This window comes from Myotis brandtii, unplaced genomic scaffold (assembly GCF_000412655.1).
Source record: "Myotis brandtii unplaced genomic scaffold, ASM41265v1 scaffold185, whole genome shotgun sequence".
NCBI lineage: Eukaryota > Metazoa > Chordata > Mammalia > Chiroptera > Vespertilionidae > Myotis > Myotis brandtii.
In genome coordinates this window covers 8,909,881-8,929,950 of record NW_005356870.1, presented here as the reverse complement: position 1 = coordinate 8,929,950, position 20,070 = coordinate 8,909,881, and the positions used below count along the sequence as shown (strand labels likewise).

General features: G+C 35.9%; 1 protein-coding gene and 1 long non-coding RNA gene across 3 annotated transcripts in view; one reads left to right on the top strand and one right to left on the bottom strand.

Moving 5' to 3' along the window:
• The window catches only part of CNOT7 (CCR4-NOT transcription complex, subunit 7), a 16,837-nt gene extending 3,364 nt beyond the window's left edge, over positions 1-13,473 (top strand). The window contains exons 3-6 of one of the 2 annotated variants that reach the window (XM_005864072.2): positions 4,711-4,872; positions 7,654-7,798; positions 10,141-10,251; positions 11,860-13,473. In XM_005864072.2, coding sequence (XP_005864134.1) covers positions 4,711-4,872; positions 7,654-7,798; positions 10,141-10,251; positions 11,860-11,988 — 547 coding nt within the window. In that variant the 3' untranslated portion in view covers positions 11,989-13,473. The remainder of the gene's footprint in view (positions 1-4,710; positions 4,873-7,653; positions 7,799-10,140; positions 10,252-11,859) is intronic. The other variant, XM_005864073.2, reaches the window with a different exon arrangement.
• LOC106725732 lies at positions 12,769-17,240 on the bottom strand. The gene is made up of 2 exons (XR_001361662.1): positions 17,165-17,240; positions 12,769-13,795 (listed from the first exon to the last, which is right to left on the bottom strand). It is a non-coding gene; the product is annotated as an uncharacterized LOC106725732 (long non-coding RNA).
• Between the last annotated feature and the right edge of the window lie 2,830 nt (positions 17,241-20,070).

Genomic DNA, 20,070 nt, shown 5'->3' with positions numbered 1-20,070 from the left:
GTCGCCTAAGACCATCCTGCATATCAGATATTTACATTACGATTCATAACAGTAGCAACATTACATTTATGAAGTAGCAACAAAAATAATTTTATGGTTGGGTCACAACATGAGGAACTGTATTTAAAGGGCCAGAAGGTTGAGAACCACTGGCTTAGAGAAATGTAGATTGTTTGGGCCAAAGGCAGACTGTTTATAAACTGACTGTAAGTTGGAGAAATGTCTTAATACATTCAAAGTATGTTACAGTACAGGATTGCAATGTCCTGTTTGACAGCCTATACTTGTGTAATGTACTGTAACATCTGATTTGAAAAAAAGTAAAAGAAGGTGGTAATGCCAATGTATGAACCTTCCATCCTCTGTAGAATAATGTAAAATTTAGTCTAGGAGATTTAAGGAAAAGCAAGGTTGATGATTTTAAAGGATAGTGCTGTTAGTGTTGCAGTAATATGGCTTATACTTTCATTGTGTTTAGCCTGACTCCCTGTTTTAGGATTTTAAAATGTACTCTTCAGAACCTTGTAAAGGATAAAAAAATACTTGTCTCTATTCAAACTGATAATAACCTTTCATAAGTACGGTAGTTCTGAAACACAGAAAATGGCTTTTTAGCCTTTTCCCAAAAGACCGCTTTTTAAAATTATTTACCATTTCATTTGTTCTATGTTACTTTTTTTCTAAACTGGTCATTATTAGAACATTGTTTTAACTAAGATGCCGTTGTGATCTTAGTACCTGAATAGGAGGAGACCTATCCGTGTCACAGTTTTGGTAAAATTGAAATTTTCCTTATCTAGAAACATAATTGTTCTAATAACAACTGCTTTGTTAGTATAGTCTCTGAAAGACGTTTTTCTCATACAGAGAGGGCTACTGTAGATTTGCTATACCAACTTTTGCATCCATTTCCACTGATGTTCATGTCTTGGGAGATGTTTAAAGAGAAGGATATAGTGAAAAATATTAAATAGAAAAAGTCAGTTGGAAGATAAAACCAGTGCCATCTAATGTGGAGACAGAGCCCCATGAACAGAATCTTGGATATTTTGAAGAAAGGTGAAAATTCCCTTTTTATTATGGGCCTAGAATGAATGTATCAGCGGCTGTGCTAGGCACCAGGGATACAGAATTAAGGGACGTTGGTCGTGGTCATTATAACTTAGTGTTCCCATAACTCTTTTGTCTGCTTCATGATGCTAAAGTCCAAGAATTAGAATTGTTAGGTACTGATCGATATATTTGAATCCTCTCTAAACTGAATTTCAGAGTTGATATGTACATGAAACTTGAAGTGGGGTATTGAGCTGTGAAGAAAAGAAAGCCATGGGCAGAATTCCTCTAACAAGTCAAAAGAGAGAAGAATGAATTTTTTATAAGGTTATCAGTTTGATTATAGTAATTCTTGATATTTGAGAGAATCATTTGCACAGCGTGGAAGAGATTACAGGGGATCATGGCTTCAGTAGTAATGGAAAGGAAGACTTCATTTAAGGAAAATGGCAGTGCAAAGGAGATAGTGCTGTTAGAAGGAGGGACAACAGAAACAAAGGGTGGCTTTTGTTTTACTGATAATGCACAGGCATTTGAAGGTTAAAGGACAGCTATCAGTTATGGAGTTGTAGGCTGAATATGTTGTCTTTCATAGCCTTTGCAGACTTGGGGAGGGGGGGGCGCATCTTTGTGTTCTTATCAGTTTGGGTTCATTAGATACTACGTTTAGTAATCATCTGCATTTGTGACAATCTATATTCCAGTTTATTTGCCTCTTACGATTTTCAGCATTAATTTAAATATATAGGAGTTAACATTTTTAAACATGTAAAATGTGTGGTGAGCCAGGAGTCCATTGAGGTTGGAAAATGTTTCTAAATTGTAAAATCTCTAACCTGCATGTTTAAATATGTGAATTTGTGTAGTAGGCTAAGTTTGTATTTGTAGCTAGAGGTAATTTCAATAAATTTACTGAATTTAACAGACCTAGATGAGTTAGTTCCTGACTTTAGGCTATACTTGAGATAGACAGGCTTGTATCTCTGCTTTTTTGGAAAACTTTTTTTAGAGATTTATACATGGCTCTCCTTTCTGTTCAGTTGTCAGAACTGGGTATTCTGTGACCATCAACTTCAGTACTTAATTAGTGTTAGGAGTGGTCACATTATTGTTTATTGCCATTCTGAGCAGATTGATCCAATCAGTAAGCCAGCACTTGCACCTATAGCAATTCTGATATGTAAGCAATATTTAAAGTAATTTACTAAGATTGAATTAACTAACATTTTAATATTTTCCTACATCTGCTAGCAAGGTGAAATGATTTTCAGAACTTGAAATGGACACCAGGGAAAAGGGACATTCTATTGATTTAGAGAATTGAGTCATAACAGTTACGGAGTTTCCCTTACCACACCAAGTATTTTCTGTCCTATTTGGAGATTTAGTTAGCTTACCTGGATGGGGTTCCCAGCTTTCTTTTTCTAATAACATGGGTATTATAAAGCATGGAATTTGTTCCAAATGATAAAATATTTAGTCCAATGAAATTCAGATGACAGTACATTAACTTATCTGGATTGAGCTATGTGAACTATGCAGGAACAAAAAAAGAGAAATAATTTGCATACATGTTTTTGTTTACTAACTTACTTGATCATAAATTGTCAGAAGTAGTCATCCAGGTCTCTCCTGGGGATTGGGGTTCAATGGGCCCGGGTATGGGACCTGGGAGTCCATATTTTTGGTAAACTCTCTGGGTGATTCTTATCATTTGGCAAGTTTGGGCAACACTAATTATTCCACTTCTTGTTTGTTTGTTGTTGTTGTTTTTATCTGATGATATGACATTGAACAAAATAGATAAAAATGATTGTCCTCCTAAAGCTTGCATTCTGGTTGAGAGAGACAGGCAGTTAATAAAAGCAAGCATATGGCCCAGAATAATGTGAGTCTGGAGAAAGAATCTGTTATGCCTTGGTTGGTTGTAATTGCTAAAACATGCCTCCCCTTGTGAGCATCGCAACCTGATGAATGAGGGTCTAGCTGTTTAAGATACATATTTTTAGTATAATAAGGCCAAATGATACTGTTGTTGAATGAAAAAACTTGTACAGTGGGGCCTTGACTTACGAGTTTAATTCATTCCGTGACGGAGCTCATAACTCAAATTACTCGTATGTCAAATCAAGAAGTGAACGAGTGAGACACGTGATGCTGGGCTGATGTTGTGGCGTTCACTGTGACGTTCGCTGCGCCAACTAGCGGTGGGGTATCTGAAGCTGGCTCGTAACCTGAATTTTAGCTCGCAACTCAAAAAATCGGCCGAGAGACGGCTCGTATCTCGAAAAACTCGTTAGTCGGGACGCTCGTAAGTCAAGGTCCCACTGTATTGGGTTTATTCAGATATCCTTTCTGAGGAGTTTTCCAGGGGCAAATTTGACAGTGATTGTTCTGGTTTTCCCATTTTAAAATATTTCAGTGGCTAGTTTTATTTTTTAGAAACATTTGGAAGTAGATTGATTTCCAGAGACTAGACCATAAGAATACATTTCGGCTCAAGTGTGATTTTTCTTTTGGTATAATTAGTTTCATTAAATGGTTTAGTAGGATTGTCTTTGCTAAATGATGGAAAGTGATATTTTTTACAGTTTAAAATGTAAACAGAAAAGTCTAATGGGGCAATGCACAAAATACTTTTCTTTCATTCTCAGAAACATATACCTTCATTTTTCCACTTATTTAATATTTTAGATACCTGTGTATACTTACGAAGTAGAGATGGCTTTCTTTTTGGCATAAGTAGTCTTGAATGATTGGTTTATATTTAGATTTCCTGGCTTGATTTTTGGTAGGCAATCTTGTAGGATTAAGATGGTTAGAAGAAGAAATGATTGCTGTTAACCTGAGTCCTTCATTTTAATCAGGTTACTGCTCATTGGGGCTATTTGCAAGGCTATTTATGAGAGGAGGCCTCTCCTTCGACTTTAATACGGAATGTCGTTTAACGCAGCCACGTCAGATGTTTGCACGTGTTCTCTCTGGTGCTGCCAAGAGCAGGTAGATGAGCATAGGCCAGTGATGGCGAACCTTTTGAGCTCGGCGTGTCAGCATTTTGAAAAACCCTAACTTAACTCTGGTGCCGTGTCACATAGAAATTTTTTGAGATTTGCAACCATAGTAAAACAAAGACTTATATTTTTGATATTTATTTTATATATTTAAATGCCATTTAACAAAGAAAAATCAACCAAAAAAATGAGTTCGCGTGTCACCTCTGACACGTGTGTCATAGGTTCACCATCACTGCCCTAGGCCCTCACCCTGTGGCGACAGCGGCATCTGGCAGCGTTAAAGCAGCTGCTGAGACTGAAAGAACATGTCTGTTAGTTTGTGGTACTAGTCCCCGGTGAATAGAAGACTCTTTTTTCAAACCCAAATTTATTTAACTTTCGAAAGGCTAGTTCAGAGTAAAGATTAAAATCTCACCATTGGACTGTTTTGCATGATTATTTAATGTGTGCACAGTTTTCTGAAATCATGACTGTTAATGTTTAAACTGTAATTTCTTTCCATGTATGTGAAACATTGGAACACCTGGACCCAAGCCAGCCCTCTTTCTTGTTTGTGGCATCGTAGTTGTAGGTCTAAGTTGAGAAAAAGAGTTCGTTTGAAGTACGGCACTTTTGAATGTTGTGTTTCTTCTTCTCCTGCCAGGGAGGACATGTATGCCCAAGACTCTATAGAGCTACTAACAACATCTGGTATCCAGTTTAAAAAGCATGAGGAGGAAGGAATTGAGACCCAGTACTTTGCAGAACTTCTTATGACATCGGGAGTGGTCCTCTGTGAAGGGGTCAAATGGTTATCATTTCATAGGTAAAGAGATTGCATTACAAATGGCATGCGTGTTTTTGCCACACAAAACTCACACTGCAACAGTTTTGAGTGAAGTGCTTAAATTAAACAAGAAGAGATAAACAGAAAAAGAAAATGGCATGTGTGTTACCATTTCCTAGCTGCTTCACGTTTGGCTTGGTCACTGTTTCAGCACTTTCAGGCTCAGTTCTATAAAGAATTGGTTGCCACGTTGCAGTCTCCTAACTCTTAAGAGACTAATGTTGGTCTGCTTAAAGGTTTTACAACATGGGATACATTTTGGCCCATGAGAGTCAGCACTGCATAGTGAAAAGGGTACAGGCTAGGAAAATAGACCTTGGTTTAGTCCAACAATGCCATTTGGAGTCTGTTACCTAAGGTTATTTAACATTACCTAGCCTACGTGCAAGAATTCATTCATTAAAAATACTTAATATCTACCATAAGCCTTGCCCTGTGATAAAATTCTAGGAATTAAGATATAAACAAAACAGACTAAACTTCTTGTCCTCATAGAGTTTACATTCTGGTGGGAATAGGCACACAATTTTTCTAAATGATGGAATTTACATGTGGTTTTTTTTAGATGGTATTAAGTGCTATGGAGGCAAAAAAGCAAAATGCTAGGGGTTGGTGTGTGGTAGAGTTTAATTTTATTTAAATAAAGTGATCAGGATGGCATCATTTAGAAGAACTATCTTGCAGAATTGTTTTAAAGTATTGTATTATGCAGGTGTTAATGTTCTTATACTCACTCCACTTCATACATTTTTTTTAAAAAATAAGACTACCCCACATGCTTTACCAGTTCCAGCTCTGGCCTGTGGAATGATTACAGTAAAAGACTGTTCATGTTGTAAACTTGGTGTAGGACTAAGCAGTAATTTTTGAGTTGGAGATATTGAACATACTAATTCTTACCTGTTATCTTTCCTTTCTACTCTCCTCCACTTGTTACCTCGGGAAATAAGACTTCAGTCTCTGTTAATTTGAGAAATGTTTTTGAATTCTTTTTTTACAAAATTTCCTGGTCAGAAGGAAACAAAAGAATGGGAAAGAATTTGCCTGTCCTTTTACTACATATATTATGGTCTTTCGTTCAAAAGATACTCTGAGCAAGTACTTTGACTTGGCACTGGGGTATTGAGATGAACAAAAAGGGTTCATGTCGCTTTAGAGGTTAGTCTAGATTAGACTCTTAGTATTTGAATACTTGTCAAGATATGTTAAGATTTTTATTCTACAAAATGCTATTATATGTTTTCTTCATATTATCTACTAGAGGCCCTGTGCACAAATTCATGCACGGGTGGAGTCCAGCCAGCCTGCCCCGATTGGGGCTGATTAGGCTGGGCCAGCCGGGGGGTGGGGCTGCAGGCGGTTGGCTGGCCAGCCCCCCCCAACTCCCCCACGGTCAAACTCCAGGTTGAGGAGACAATTTGCATATTAGCCTTTTATTATATAGGATTTCTAGAAGATAAAGACTAATTTATAAATCCTAAACTCTAATATAATCTTACCTTTACTAGTAGTAAGCAAAGGCTGTGTTGATTTATATTTTAGGTAGACACCAGAGTACTTCTTTGCCAACTATCAGAAATTTAAAGGTTTCTGCTGTTTATTATTGATACCTTGATATTTCTAAGTGGTCTTCAGTGGTAGAGCTTTCTTTGCCTTTTTTTTTGTTTTTATAGCAAAGGTGGAAATTTATTGAAGAACAAGCACAGACTCCCACGTGGGGAGGGGGAGTCCCCTCTTGCCTTTTTTAGATTAGAAGTAAAACTCTGAATAGTAAATATAAATTTTGTTTTGTACCCTCCCCAAAAGATATGTAAATAACATCTCATCAGATGTTGAGCTTCATACTGAAAAGACGTTTTTTAAATGAGATTCCTGCCCTTTAAACTAATGGAGAAAACAATACATGCATTTTGAAGGATAGTACAAGAAAACAACTTGTGTAACAAATCTGTGGGAGTTGGGCTCTACAGGGAAGGCACCTGTGAGAGGTCCCTGAAGGAAAGGTAGACAGAGAAAAGAGGGTGTGTAATGGCCTGGGAGTGAGGGAGTTGTAAAACTGGGGGAAAGCCAAACAGTAGGTGCAGGAGGTGTTGATTGGAGAGTATGGGTTTGTATTTTGTTCTGTAGACAGTCTCAGCCTTTGCTGCCTTCACTTGCATGTGCAGCATTCCCACTAGTATCTTTTGGGGAGCCATCAGGAGATGGTAACAGAAATAATTTTGAGGGAAGAGAGCACTTAATAAAGTCAGTTACGGAAGTGAATATACTTTGGTAGGGAATTAACCCTTTGGATTTTTGAAGTATGTGCCCTCTTTATGAAAAAGATGGGGAGATTTGCATTAGTTTTGCCTTGTGAATGCCAGTTCTCTTGCTACCTGTTTGGCCAACTTTCCATTCATCTTTATTTCTTCATTTCCATAGTTAATTAAATTTTTTAGACATACACTGTGGGCAGTTTGACATTCTCCATGAAGAGTTCTCTATTCAAGGATCAGCAGAATAGTAGTTCAGTGACTATAGGCTTGGAGTGTAGTAGAGATCTGCATATTGGTGTCTGGAGGATGAAGTACCAAGGTCTATGTAAGAAGACAACATTTTCCCATTACAGTTGTGAACTTGTTATTTTCTGGTTTTGTGCACTATTTTTGTTGATTCCTTTTTTGTCTAGAGTGTGACTCACTTAAAATTTATTATCAGAAAAGGTTTTTCATCTCCATGGTATTAAGGTCCCTCTTCTGTATTCTTTTAACCCTTTTGTAGTGGTTATGACTTTGGCTACTTAATCAAAATCCTGACCAATTCTAACTTGCCTGAAGAAGAGCTTGACTTCTTCGAGATCCTTCGATTGTTTTTCCCCGTCATTTATGATGTGAAGTACCTCATGAAGAGCTGCAAAAACCTCAAAGTAAGGCTTCGAGTGGCTTCACCTGTAATTGCACAGTCCCGACCAGCGATGACATGATAGGGTCCTGGTTGGGATGGTGATTCAGACCATGTGTCATAGTTTTATATTAAGTGCAGTTGTATTATCTGGTCATTTGGTTCTTTTTTTTCCTTGCATAAATAATGCTTTATAGGAAATCCTTTTGCAAAGCTTTAATATATATTAGCAGAACAAGTTTTCAGTAAAATTAAAACCAAGGATCAGATTTTTGTCATTGCTTGCCAGATTGAAAATAAAAAACCAGCACAGACACTGTGAAGCTCTCTTGCACAGAAGTGCAGGCTCTCACTCTCCCAACATGCACATAACCTATCCACGCAAGATAGAGTGCAAGGGGCCAGCAGTGTGCAGATGTAGTCAGTAGGGTACAAAAGTTTCTCCTTCAGTTGGGCTTGGCTAGAGATTATTTTGTTGGGTCTAGTCATTGGATCCTGTTTCAGGGATTAAATTACAAAGCTGAAAGGGTTTTGTTTGCTTTTCCTGCCCCAAAGATTGTCGACTTGTTAGTAGTAAGTGCTATAGTAAGTAAATGTCCTGTCCGGACAGTATCTTATATCCTGACACTGCTTAACATGTGCACTTGTTACTTTTGAACATTAATTTTTTCAAGAGGAACACTGCTTTAAGGAAAAGTGTTCCTTTAGTTTGAGAATGCATCTGTGATGGCGTAGCCTCCCTAAGGAACACAGTATTTTCTGTTACAGTGAATAAGCTATAATAAACAGAAACACAAACATTTAGGTAAAGTGGTTGCTGCAGAGAACCTATCTCAAGTTTGATCAAATTTTCTCCTCATCAAGCTTTTAGAAGTGCAATTATGTTATACTTTTAGAAGATGCTAAAAACTTTAAGAGCATTACTTTTACGCAGAAATAAATATTTTAGGAATTAAATAGGAAACTTTGCTTTGACAAATGAACCAAAATCATAAGAGAAACAGTCTTTTGGCCAAAGTCAGCTTGCCTCCTCATAGAATTTGCCATATAACCAGGGAAATTTTTAAGGAAGATTATTTCATATTTGTAACACCTAAGAGCAGCAGATTTCTGTGCAATTTGAAGAGACTTCTAGCTATGCGTCTTAAGTGAACTTGCAGTAGTATATCCTTACTACTCTAGAAACTCAATCCATACCCTGAAAGTATTACATGCTGAGAATCCAAGGCCGGAATGTTTTAATGTGGCCTTGGAAATGCATTTTAAAATTGATATCTGTACAATGACAGTTTCTGGAAACAGAACCAAATTATTGCTCATTATGTATACGTTATTTGAAAATTTCTAAGTATATCAGATAGTCTGAATATAAGTGACCTAGAATGTTAAAATTCAGGTTCATGACAACAGTGCTTTTTGACCTATAGTCCACCGCCTGAATGACCTACCCTGTTGCTCTCTAAGCAGCTGCTAATGTTACCTAAGCCTCGTGCTATTTTTAGCTCAGAAGCAACTGCTGTCCAAAGCTCTGTTTTAGGCTGTGATAAACAGAAGGGTTGGTTTGCTAGTAGGGGCCTTAACAATTTAGAGAGGAATTTCTTTGTGTTTGTCTTGTTTTTCCTGATCATGCTTTCCTTCCTTTACTTTCTCTCCTCCAAGTGTCCTCCGCTATTATTCTTTCCTCCTTTGCTACAGTCCCTTCCTCACTTCCTTCCTCTTTCTCTCTTTTATTCATTCTTTCTCTTCCTTTCTTTCACTCTCATCATCTTTCTTTTTTTAATCCTAGCATTATTAACATAGGCAGATTTTTAGCAGACCCTTCTAAGGAGTTGTATTATAAAAACATTTTCTTTTTAACCAGCAAAACCATAGTTAAGCACTTAAGATTTTATTAGTCATAATAGCTTTGTTTTCTACAAATTATTTAGATGAAACTATTTAGAAACAGATTACTGAGAAGCTTAGGAAAATTAGAAAGTAACTACCTACAGTCAGGTTTATAATAATTGATCAATGGGTGGACTGACTGTGCATGTACTCGATAATGTTACCCTTGATACCTGTTACCATATGATCTGCTTCCGCCATATCTTTAGGAAAGCTATTTATCTATTACATGCCTTAAAGCATATGATCAAGATAAATTTGCCCAATTAAGATCTAATTTTCTATTAAATTATAAACTTTACCCACATTCAACAAATATTTAGTATTTCACATTCTCTTGTGTTTTCCAGTGTTCATAAGGCCATCTCTACATTCTGAAGTTTATTTATATTTTGGTCATTGTCTAAGTTATATAATTTGTGAATTCAGGCATTGCAATGTTTCTCTTGACAGGCTTTTTTTTTTTTTCCTGTCTTCTAGGGTGGTTTACAGGAAGTTGCGGAACAGTTAGAGCTGGAACGGATAGGACCACAACATCAGGCAGGGTCTGATTCATTGCTCACAGGAATGGCCTTTTTCAAAATGAGAGAAGTATGAAGACATCAGTGCCTTTTTCTCAATTGGTTGTTAGGTTGAGAACATTAAAAATCACATGGCAAAGTTTGGGGGGCAATAAGTACTTATTAAATGAAAATATAATTAGAGGTACCATGTAAGTCATTTCTACCACACTTGAATGAAAGTATTTTAAAATAAGTCATCTTGAAATGTAGTTTAAGAGGAAATGAAAAAATAATTTCTTTGGAGACTAAAAAATTTACCTTAGAAAGGTCCAACTATATTATTTTTTAGGTGAGAAAACGGAGGCCAGAGGCGATTACCTTTTATCCAAGGTGCATACATTCCTAGTGGAGAACTCTAGAGTTCTCGCTATAGACCACATCAGTGCTACTCTTGCCAAGTCTGGGGACTCTTTCATCTGTTTCCTCTGGCATTGTCTTAATCTTAGGCATTAAATTGTTGGTAAAAACATTATTTGCTTATCCCATTCTTCAGTACTTTGAGGATTAATAGAGTAGGACTTGTGCTTTTAGAAGATTGAGTCTTACCAGAGGTTTTTAATTCCAAAGGGTTAAATAAAATCTGAAGAAGTAGTTGAGTCAAAAGTCATATTGAGCAGACCCTCCTTTAGTAAAAGGCAGAGATAAAGAACAAAGAAGTTGGGTGTGGAAGAATAAAATTGAATTAACCTGAGTCTATCCTTAGGTTAAGTGATAGGTACAGGTATGCCTCGCTGTAGGTAAAATGCAAAGAAAAAAGGTAATTTGTGCAAAAACAAGATAGAATGGACTTTTTGCTTATAAAAGCTTTAGTTTTTACAAAAAATTTATTATAAAATTCTTTTTTAGTATATCCTCTAAGACATTGAAGAATTGACTAAGTAGTCTTTTGGGAATTTAAAACTTTTTATAGAAATATATTAACAATAGGAAACATAATATCTGTTTTGCCAAGTAGTACTGGATTTTTTTTACCAAGTGATTTGAACTATCTATTCATTAAAGTAAATACTTTGTTTTGTATGTCATTCCAGTGCTGCATTAGAGAATTAAAGCAGTCATTTGGATTTTCAGCTTTGCATTTTAAAAATAGTTTAATGGTTGAATTAATGGTGGATTCCCTACTACTAATTTGTTACCTTTATTTTTCTTGGCTTCTTCAAGGATAGTAACAGAATGTGAATGTTCAGATTTTACTGTCCAGGACGTGTTTAAGCTTTGATTGTTTTTAGTCAACTTAGCCTTGATATAGGCTCAAGGCTACTTATCTAAACTCCCCCCACCCACCATTTGCTATTTTCATTCATTCTTATCATTGAGTGCTGTTCAGTTAATGGGGTAAAAAGGTCTGCCATTTTTCCATGATTACAGATTCTTATAAAAATGGTCTAAATGTTAAAAGGAAAGACATGCATTTTATACTTTTTTTTGTAGTCTTTTTCTTTGGTTTCTTTTGAGCTCTGAACTTGAGGACCTCAGTTTTATTCATTGATTTATATGTGTGGCCTCAAAGGAGACGATAGAAAAGAGCTGCCGTTGTAGTTAGGAACAGCCAGTACTGATTTTGCTGAAATATACATTACCAGTGGTACCTTTTGGTTAAAATTATCTCTTTTTTTTCCCCAAAATTCCTTTTTAGATGTTCTTTGAAGATCATATTGATGATGCCAAATATTGTGGTCATTTGTATGGCCTTGGTTCTGGTTCATCCTATGTACAGAATGGCACAGGGAATGCATATGAAGAGGAAGCCAACAAGCAGTCATGACATGAAATAGTCCTTTTATTTTTATTTTATTTGAACTACACACATGCTTGTATATAGGTTTTATCTCTGGTTGAATCCCTTGAACAATAGACTTTTTTTTTTCATCGCCCATTTTATTTTTGTCTTTCAGTACTTAATATGACCATTCCTATCTCAGAGCTTAAATAGAAAAGCATTCAGGTTAAATTTGGCCTTAATATACTTGTTAGCAGGCGTGTGTGACAGAGAGTGGAAAAGCTGCATCATATAAACTTGACCGATTTGAGCTTGGTTTGTTTCCCTTTCCTAAATTAACTAGCACTGACTGTAATTTATTTCCGTGTTTCATGTCTCCCTTCCATTCTGCAGGAGTTTTAGCTATTTGAGATTGTGGACCATCAATTTTGCACTTTAGAGAGTGATTCTGACTCAGATCCTCTGTTTTATCAGAAAATTTGGTTTTTCTTGCTCTTAGCTGGAAAAATGACCATCTGCCAACTTTATAAAGTATTTACTTTTCACCCGTGGAATATCGCACATGCATTATGCAAATGGTTGGTTCAGCAAGACTACAAAAGACGAAAACTACTGAGGAGCTTAATAACTGCTGTTTCAGTACTAGTGTTTAATCTTCCGAGCACATCTAGTGTCTGTCAGTTTCTGATTGGCATGTGTGTAGGCCGCTCTGACTGAAGAACCTTTCAAACCAGCTTTACACCCTCCAGGAAAAATCCCTTGTTTGTGATTGGACATTTATTGTCTGCCAGGAAACTGGTCTCCAAGATGTTGACGCTGCAATTGTTTTATGATGGCACAATTCCCTTGATCTGCCTTTTATTCCATCACTGTTCATCTTATTTTAATTTTTTTTAATTTTATAGCCATACTTACGAGCTCTTGATTTGTTAATTCCAAAAATCAAATTCATTAAAGTCCAAAGATAATAAATCTTTAGGTATATTTTGTACCAGATTAAATTAGACAAAAATTATGCTTTCATAGTTGTTACAAAGATAAAGAATGGAGAGATTTGGTGCACAACAAAATACAAAAATATATCTTAGCTATGTGTGTATGTGTGTATATATACACATATAGCTAATATATAGCTAATAAAATTACCTGAGGAGTGTAATGTTTGTTTATTTTTTGTGTGTATATCTTTGCAATCTATTTTATATATATTGACAAAAGAGACTGTGAAATATTTAGCCATGCAGAATATGTGACTAGACCAGAGCATGTGTAGGAAGACATTTTGGTAATCATTAACTCTACTCAGAATGATGGACTACAAGTAATGATGTGTGTTATCTACACTTCAATCAGTAATAATAGCAAATCTCCAAATGTTAGCCACATTGGTTTGTTTTCCTTGTACATTTATTCATGATACTACAGTGCTGTAACTGGGTGGTCCTTTTTAAATAAGACATTTGCAAAACAGAGGGTATTATTTGTTTTTAAAGCTTTTGTAAATAAAGGCTTCAGAAATGTTTTCTTATATATGTTGGTGAATGGTCTTTTTGTTTTGAAAATATTTATTTGGGGGATTACTTTTTTTAATTTGGGCAACTGAACAGAACTCAGTAACGTCATTAACTGTAGCTAATTATTGAAAAATCAATCTGGGCCTTCTGTATTTCAACAGTGGTGGCTTATTCTTTATTAATGCTTCAACTGGATTTTATGAATTGATTCCTATCTCTAAGAATGCATTTATCCTGAAAGATTTATAAAGTAAATGCACTTGGCATAACTTACTGTGGCTTCTTTTTAAAGCTGATCCAATATAGCAGGTATCTAATTGGTTTCTTTTTATCTTCACCTCAAAAAAAAAAAACGAATTATGAAGATTGCCTTTTGAATAGCCGCATAGTTGCTGAACTTCATAGTTTTTATCACTATTGGTTTCTGTCTCTAAGAAGTAATATTTTATAACTTTTATAAGAGGAACATTATGACTTTTACTAAATGTAGCTTTGCATAAAAGATACTTAGCTGATAACATTTTTAGGGTTCCTGAGCCATTAATTCTGGGCTTACTATCTTGTTAAATCTACTAGATGAAGGGTTAGCAAAATATGGCCTGCAGGCCCAAACCAGCCTGCTGCCTGTTTTTGTAGGCCAGTGAGATTAGAATGGTTTTTACAATTTTAAAATGGGAAGAAACTATTTCCTGATGTGAAAATTATATGAAAATTAAATTTTAGTTGGGATGCAGCCACAATCCTTTATGCACTACAGTGGGGAAGTTGAATACAGAAAGCCCATACCATTCTTTTCACTTCACATTTCTGCTTGGTATGCTACAAAATCGTTTGGAGTGTACAATATTTTAAGGCACCTTAATGGATTATCTTACTAAATGATATAGTAAAATACTGTTTATCATGTAACTATAACTGTGCTAAGAAATACAACATGTTGCCATAAGCAGGCTAAAGCTCATCATAATATTCCCAATTCATGGGAAAGCAACAGTTAGGAGAATTGGAAACTTTAAAATATAACTCATCACAGTGTAATTTCTTCAACCAAAGTCCGTTTACAAGTGGCTCAGGTGTAAGCCAAGCCAAGCCATTTACTGATGGTGAGTTGTATCACATTCTCTGAATGCAGTAGCCCAAAGGAATGTAGAAATAAAATTAGCCTTTTGATGAGAATAGCTGCTTGAAGAGTGAGGACATTGCATATAAAATAACAATTAGCCCAGCCTGTGTGGTTCAGAAGTTGAGCAACAACCTAAGAACCTAGAGGTCATGGTTCGATTCCTGATCAGGGCACATGCCTGGGTTGTGGGCTTGACTCCCCAGTAGGGGGCATGCAGGAGGCAGCGGATCAATGATTCTCCCTCTCCACTGCTCTCAAATAAAATAATTATAAAACAAGACAAATGATTTTGAGTGTTCTTTGGCTGTTAAAGAGTCAGTACTGCCCAGCTGTTGGGAAACCAATGCAGAGTTTGAAGTGGCTGAAGAATTAGTTTCTACTAATAGTATCCATGGAACAACTACAGGTGTGAATATGTTCAAAGAAGTTGAGAAGCTAGTAAGTCAGTACAGCCTGAAGTGGAATCTAAGATGTGATGTAACTGATGGTGCTGAAAATATGCATGAACCAGGACAAAGTTCAGTTGGTCACAATTAAAAACTTGTGAAAAGGAACTAAGCTGTTTTCATTTGGCAGGAGCCCATTCCACTTGTGTCTTACGCCTTAGTTTTATTTTCTTCTAGACAAGAATTAGCATTGTTCATTATTAGCTGGTGTCTTTTATTACTGCAAAGATCATGTAGAAAGTAAATAGTCAAGCTTTAGCTACATGGGTGTATACAGACATCCCTTCGTCGGTTCTTTATTAACTGTTCTGGACTCAGCCACATCTACTTCCTGCCTAAATGTGGTTTTTAAAGAACTTTAAAATATATTCCATGTTACACTAAGAATAGTTAATGTAATTAAGGTGGCTTTTTAAAAAAAATCCTCACCCAAAGATACGTTTATTGAGAGAGAGAAACATCAATGTGAGAGAAAAACATAGATCAGTTGCCTCTCAAATACCCCCAACCAGGGACTGAAACCACAACCTGGGGATATGTCCTGACCTGGAATTGAACCCACGACCTTTCAGTGTACAAGACAACACTCCAACCAACTGAGCTACACCAGCCAGGGCAAGGTTCCCTTTTTAAATATTAAATGTTCATTAAATGTTTAACTCATTTAAGATACTCTTAATACTAGGCGTTAGAGGGCTCTACATAATGATAGAAAGGGACGTGAAGCCTAAACTTTGACAACAGCCTTACTTTCATAGCCCAATAAAAAACTGAACTGAAGCTCTCTATGGGATCAGCAATCCAGCATCTACAGAATTATACTTTAGCGCATTATGTTTTTTCTCATTTTAATTCAGCACCTTTATCTGTCAGACAGCTATTAAGTATTAATGAATTTACTTGAGCTCCTTACACTGTGAAACCTTCCCTGCAAGATGCAACCTAAACCATAAAATAGTCCTGTTCTTCATGAGCAATGAGCTCCTTTATGTTGTTGCATAAACCAGAGTTTAACGTCACTTGTCAGAAGGCCATCTTTGGTTTGAGTAGTACTCAGAAATAATTCAATTCAGCAGATGAATAATCTTAGCCATCTCTCCCCACTCCCCAACTGTAAACTAACAATACAGAACTACTGAATACTGGCTATGAATAAGAACAAAGATCTATCACTGGGCATTGTCACCAGTTATTTTGTTTTGTTTTTGCTGTCACTTTCCTGCAGTGAGAAAGGGCTGCAAATGGCATCAAGTCTATTGGTATTGCCCAGATTATCGTATTTTTGTTGGTATAACAATTAAAGGGTGTCAAAGATTGGGCTCTTAGTTGGCTTAGACCAGCTGTTCTCAACCTGTGAGTCGCGACCCCTTTGGGGGTCAAACGACCCTTTCACAGGGGTCGCCTAAGACCATCGGAAAACACATATATAATTACATATTTTTGTGATTAATCACTATGCTTTAATTATGTTCAACTTGTGACAATGAAATTGGAGGTCACCACAACATGAGGAACTGTATTCAAGGGTCGCGGCATTAGGAAGGTTGAGAACCACTGGCTTAGATTCCAGCATTATGGTAGAGCATCCTCTTTATTTACATCCTCTTGTTTGAGGATTAAAAAAACATCTATATCAGAGCCTCTTCATGTTCATAATTTTGATCCACAAATTTCGTTTGAAACAAGCCTGCTGGAATTCATCCCCAGTGATGCCCACTGGCTACATTTCTATACAATAACAAACCCATCCTGGCAGAGGAACGGGAAGTGCACAGTTTGGACCATTATAAAGTATAACACAACTTCCTGTGTCCTGTAACCAAATAAGATCCTTGAGTAAAAAAAATAAATTCTAATGGAATCCTAGTGGGACCAGATTGCTTAGTTTTAAAATAAAATAAAAATTGTTAGCGTGTGCGTAATGCTTTTAATAAGTAACATGATCAAATTGCTAAAATGTCGATGAAAGTTAGAATCTGAATTTTTACGACGTTTAAAATAATTCTAGTGGTATGTTTGTAAAAGAGTAACAAGCAGTTAGTGTATGTGGTCTGCTTCCACGCGGAAGAGGAAATACGTTCTAAATTGTCCACGGGGGTGGGAAAGCAGTGTAGGTGTTTTCTGCAGGAGGATCTTACCTGGAGACATGTTCTTTGTGCAAATCCATTGTCCAAATGTGTTACTGTGGACAAAAACGTTAGCAGATTAAAATCTGTTGTCCAGGGATAGCTGGTATGCCCACACTGAATACCTCCTTTATGGTTTTCCAGGCAAGAGGATTTGTTACATTGACCATTTATGTAGTTCATGTATTGGGTTTAAAAAATCATAACGGTATTAGAACTTCCACTTTTATAAGTAAATATTTGATAATAAGATGTGTGTATTAAAGACACTCTATAACTTCAGAATCAGCTCAGCAAGTTTACATGTATTTCAAAATTTGCTAGCTTATAATATAATGGAGTAACAGTTTTTCATGGGCTCTTTTGAGCATGAATCACATGATTACTAGCTTAAATTTTTATGAACATGGTTTATAAATCCTTTGATTTTCTTAGTGACGATAGTTTTGCCAAACATATGCCGTATTTCCAATACTTGTCTGTTGATGACAGTGTACTTGAGTTTTACAGTCTGTTCCAACTGTCCTTGGAATCCTTTAACTACTACTGAGTAATTTTCTCATCTTGTCACCCATTTCTCCTCAGAAAACCTGTGTTACGACCAGGTTATAGACATGAATTTTGCCTGCGGTAAGTAGCTAACTCTGGCACACTATTGGAAACCGTGTACCTATCTGTGAAGCAGTTCAGAGGGTCGTGCAGAGCAACTTCATACAGACAGCTAGTGAAGGCGATCAACCAGACTTTATTACGGCGTAACAGCAGGGAATTCGTGGGTAAGCGCTGCCCTGAATGTCTCACCATTGTATTTAGATGCAATTTTCCTTTAACTTATCTTTGAAAAACCAAACCCCCTTTCACTGAACAATGGCAAATAGTTAACAAATAGGTACATTTTATAAGTATGCTTTATTGACTCAAGTAAAATTTATACTGCATATCTAATAAGATATGCCATCTTTAAAAATTATAACGCCCTGGAACTGTAAACCCCACCCTCACTAAACAAAAAAAAACCATTAAAGATTATTTACTGTATGAAACAAAAAGGGAACCATTGAAACTTAATGAAAATTTTTTATTTTTAAAAATGTTTTCAAATCCGAATCTAATGTGTATTGGCTTTATGTATTTCAATAATTACATGAATGACCTAAATGGGGAAATGATGAACAGTACTCTAGCAAGGTAAAGAATAGAAATCTCCCTTTCTCCCCCCTAGCTTCTAGTTTGACAATAGGGAACATCTAACAATCCTATTCCAATAAAAACAGCAATAGTACTGTGCTTTGAAAAATATCTGGTTGCATATCATTCTTAATATGTCACATAATGCTGTTGCCCTTAAGACTTCAAACAGTAGCTATAGGTTCCAACCTGGCACTTCAGGTAATGAAAAATGATGACCAAAAAATGCTTTAAGTTAAAAGTAAAAATATATCTTATGAAATTTCTCGAAGCAGATTGTCTGATTAAAATATTTAGCTTTAAAAAATCTGAAAAAAAAACAACAAAAACTGCCATCCTATTGTTCAAATAATTGCACTCAAATGACCTAGAAAATGGACTGGACCGATTCTTCCATTAACTCATTTTAAACTCTCTGTATTTTTAGCAAGGATGAGTAATTACAAGGATCTATTATTACTCCATTATCCTCTGGCCTTCTAACCTATTTTGTCTAACTCAGAATTTGAAAAGTTTAATACCATTTTCCCTTTGATTAAATACCAATTCCTTAGCTGTGTAGTTTTTAAAAGGTAATCTGCTTTAAATTCTGAAAATCGGTACCAAAAAAATGTACACAGCTTATTCTAATCACTAACATTTATAAAACTTACACTCCAACAAATTAAAAAAGAGTAAATAAAACTTTTTTTTTTTAAATAGTGCATACAAGGCACAAGAGCTTCTTAGTATATTTACTGAAGCCTAAGATTTTGGCATCAACAAACACACCACTTCAGTTTATCTGAAACTCAATTTCCAAACAGCACACCATTTACTTATGTTTAACTAAATTTCCAAAAGTGTATAATTTTTGATTTGCATCATTTAATCTTAATAGATGACGAACTATATATTTAAACTATCATACCTTTGATGAGAGGACACAGAAATAATATCAATATAAATGGAGGATTAATTGACCCATCAGGAATTCTTAACAGAAATTAGATATTTTTGCTATGTTCAATAAAAATAAAATAAAAAAACTTTAAAAAATGTTAAGCCCTGGCCAGTGTGGCTCAGTTGGTTGAGTGTCGTCCCATGCACCAAAAGGTTGCTGGTTCCATTCCAGGTCAGAGCACATGCCTGGGTTGTGGGCTTGATTCCCAGTAGGGGGCGTGCAGGTGGCAGCCAATGGATGTTTCTTGCATCAGTGTTTCTCTCCCTCTTCCTCTCTTTCTAAAATCAATAAAAACATTAAAAAAAAATTTTTAAGCCAAACTGGCTAAGGAGTATCATAAAAAATAAACCGATTTTCATAATTGTTATAGATTTCCCCCAATTTAAGAAGGTAAGAAGAGATGAAAAATATATTTCAGATGTAATAGAAATGTATTCTTTCTGACAAAACTTTTCTAGCGAGTTGCTTATCAGTGAGTTCGAGCATCAATGATCATACTTATTTTCTAGCAGGGAACAAAAGCTAGAATTAGATTAAAGTCTAGCAAAAATGGATGGTGATCTTCAACTATAGGTCATTTGGAACTTGTAATAAATTCACTCCATCTGAAGCTGGATTGACATCAGAAGGAATAAACAAAGAAGTCTGTTTGGCTACCTCCATGTTTTCATCGGTAACAGATTTTACGAACAAACTTATCATTATAATGTGACTAGAAATCTTTTCAACCTCAGTTTCTTCATCTTAATTTTCTGGATGAAAATTGTAATAAATTGTGCTACCGAAT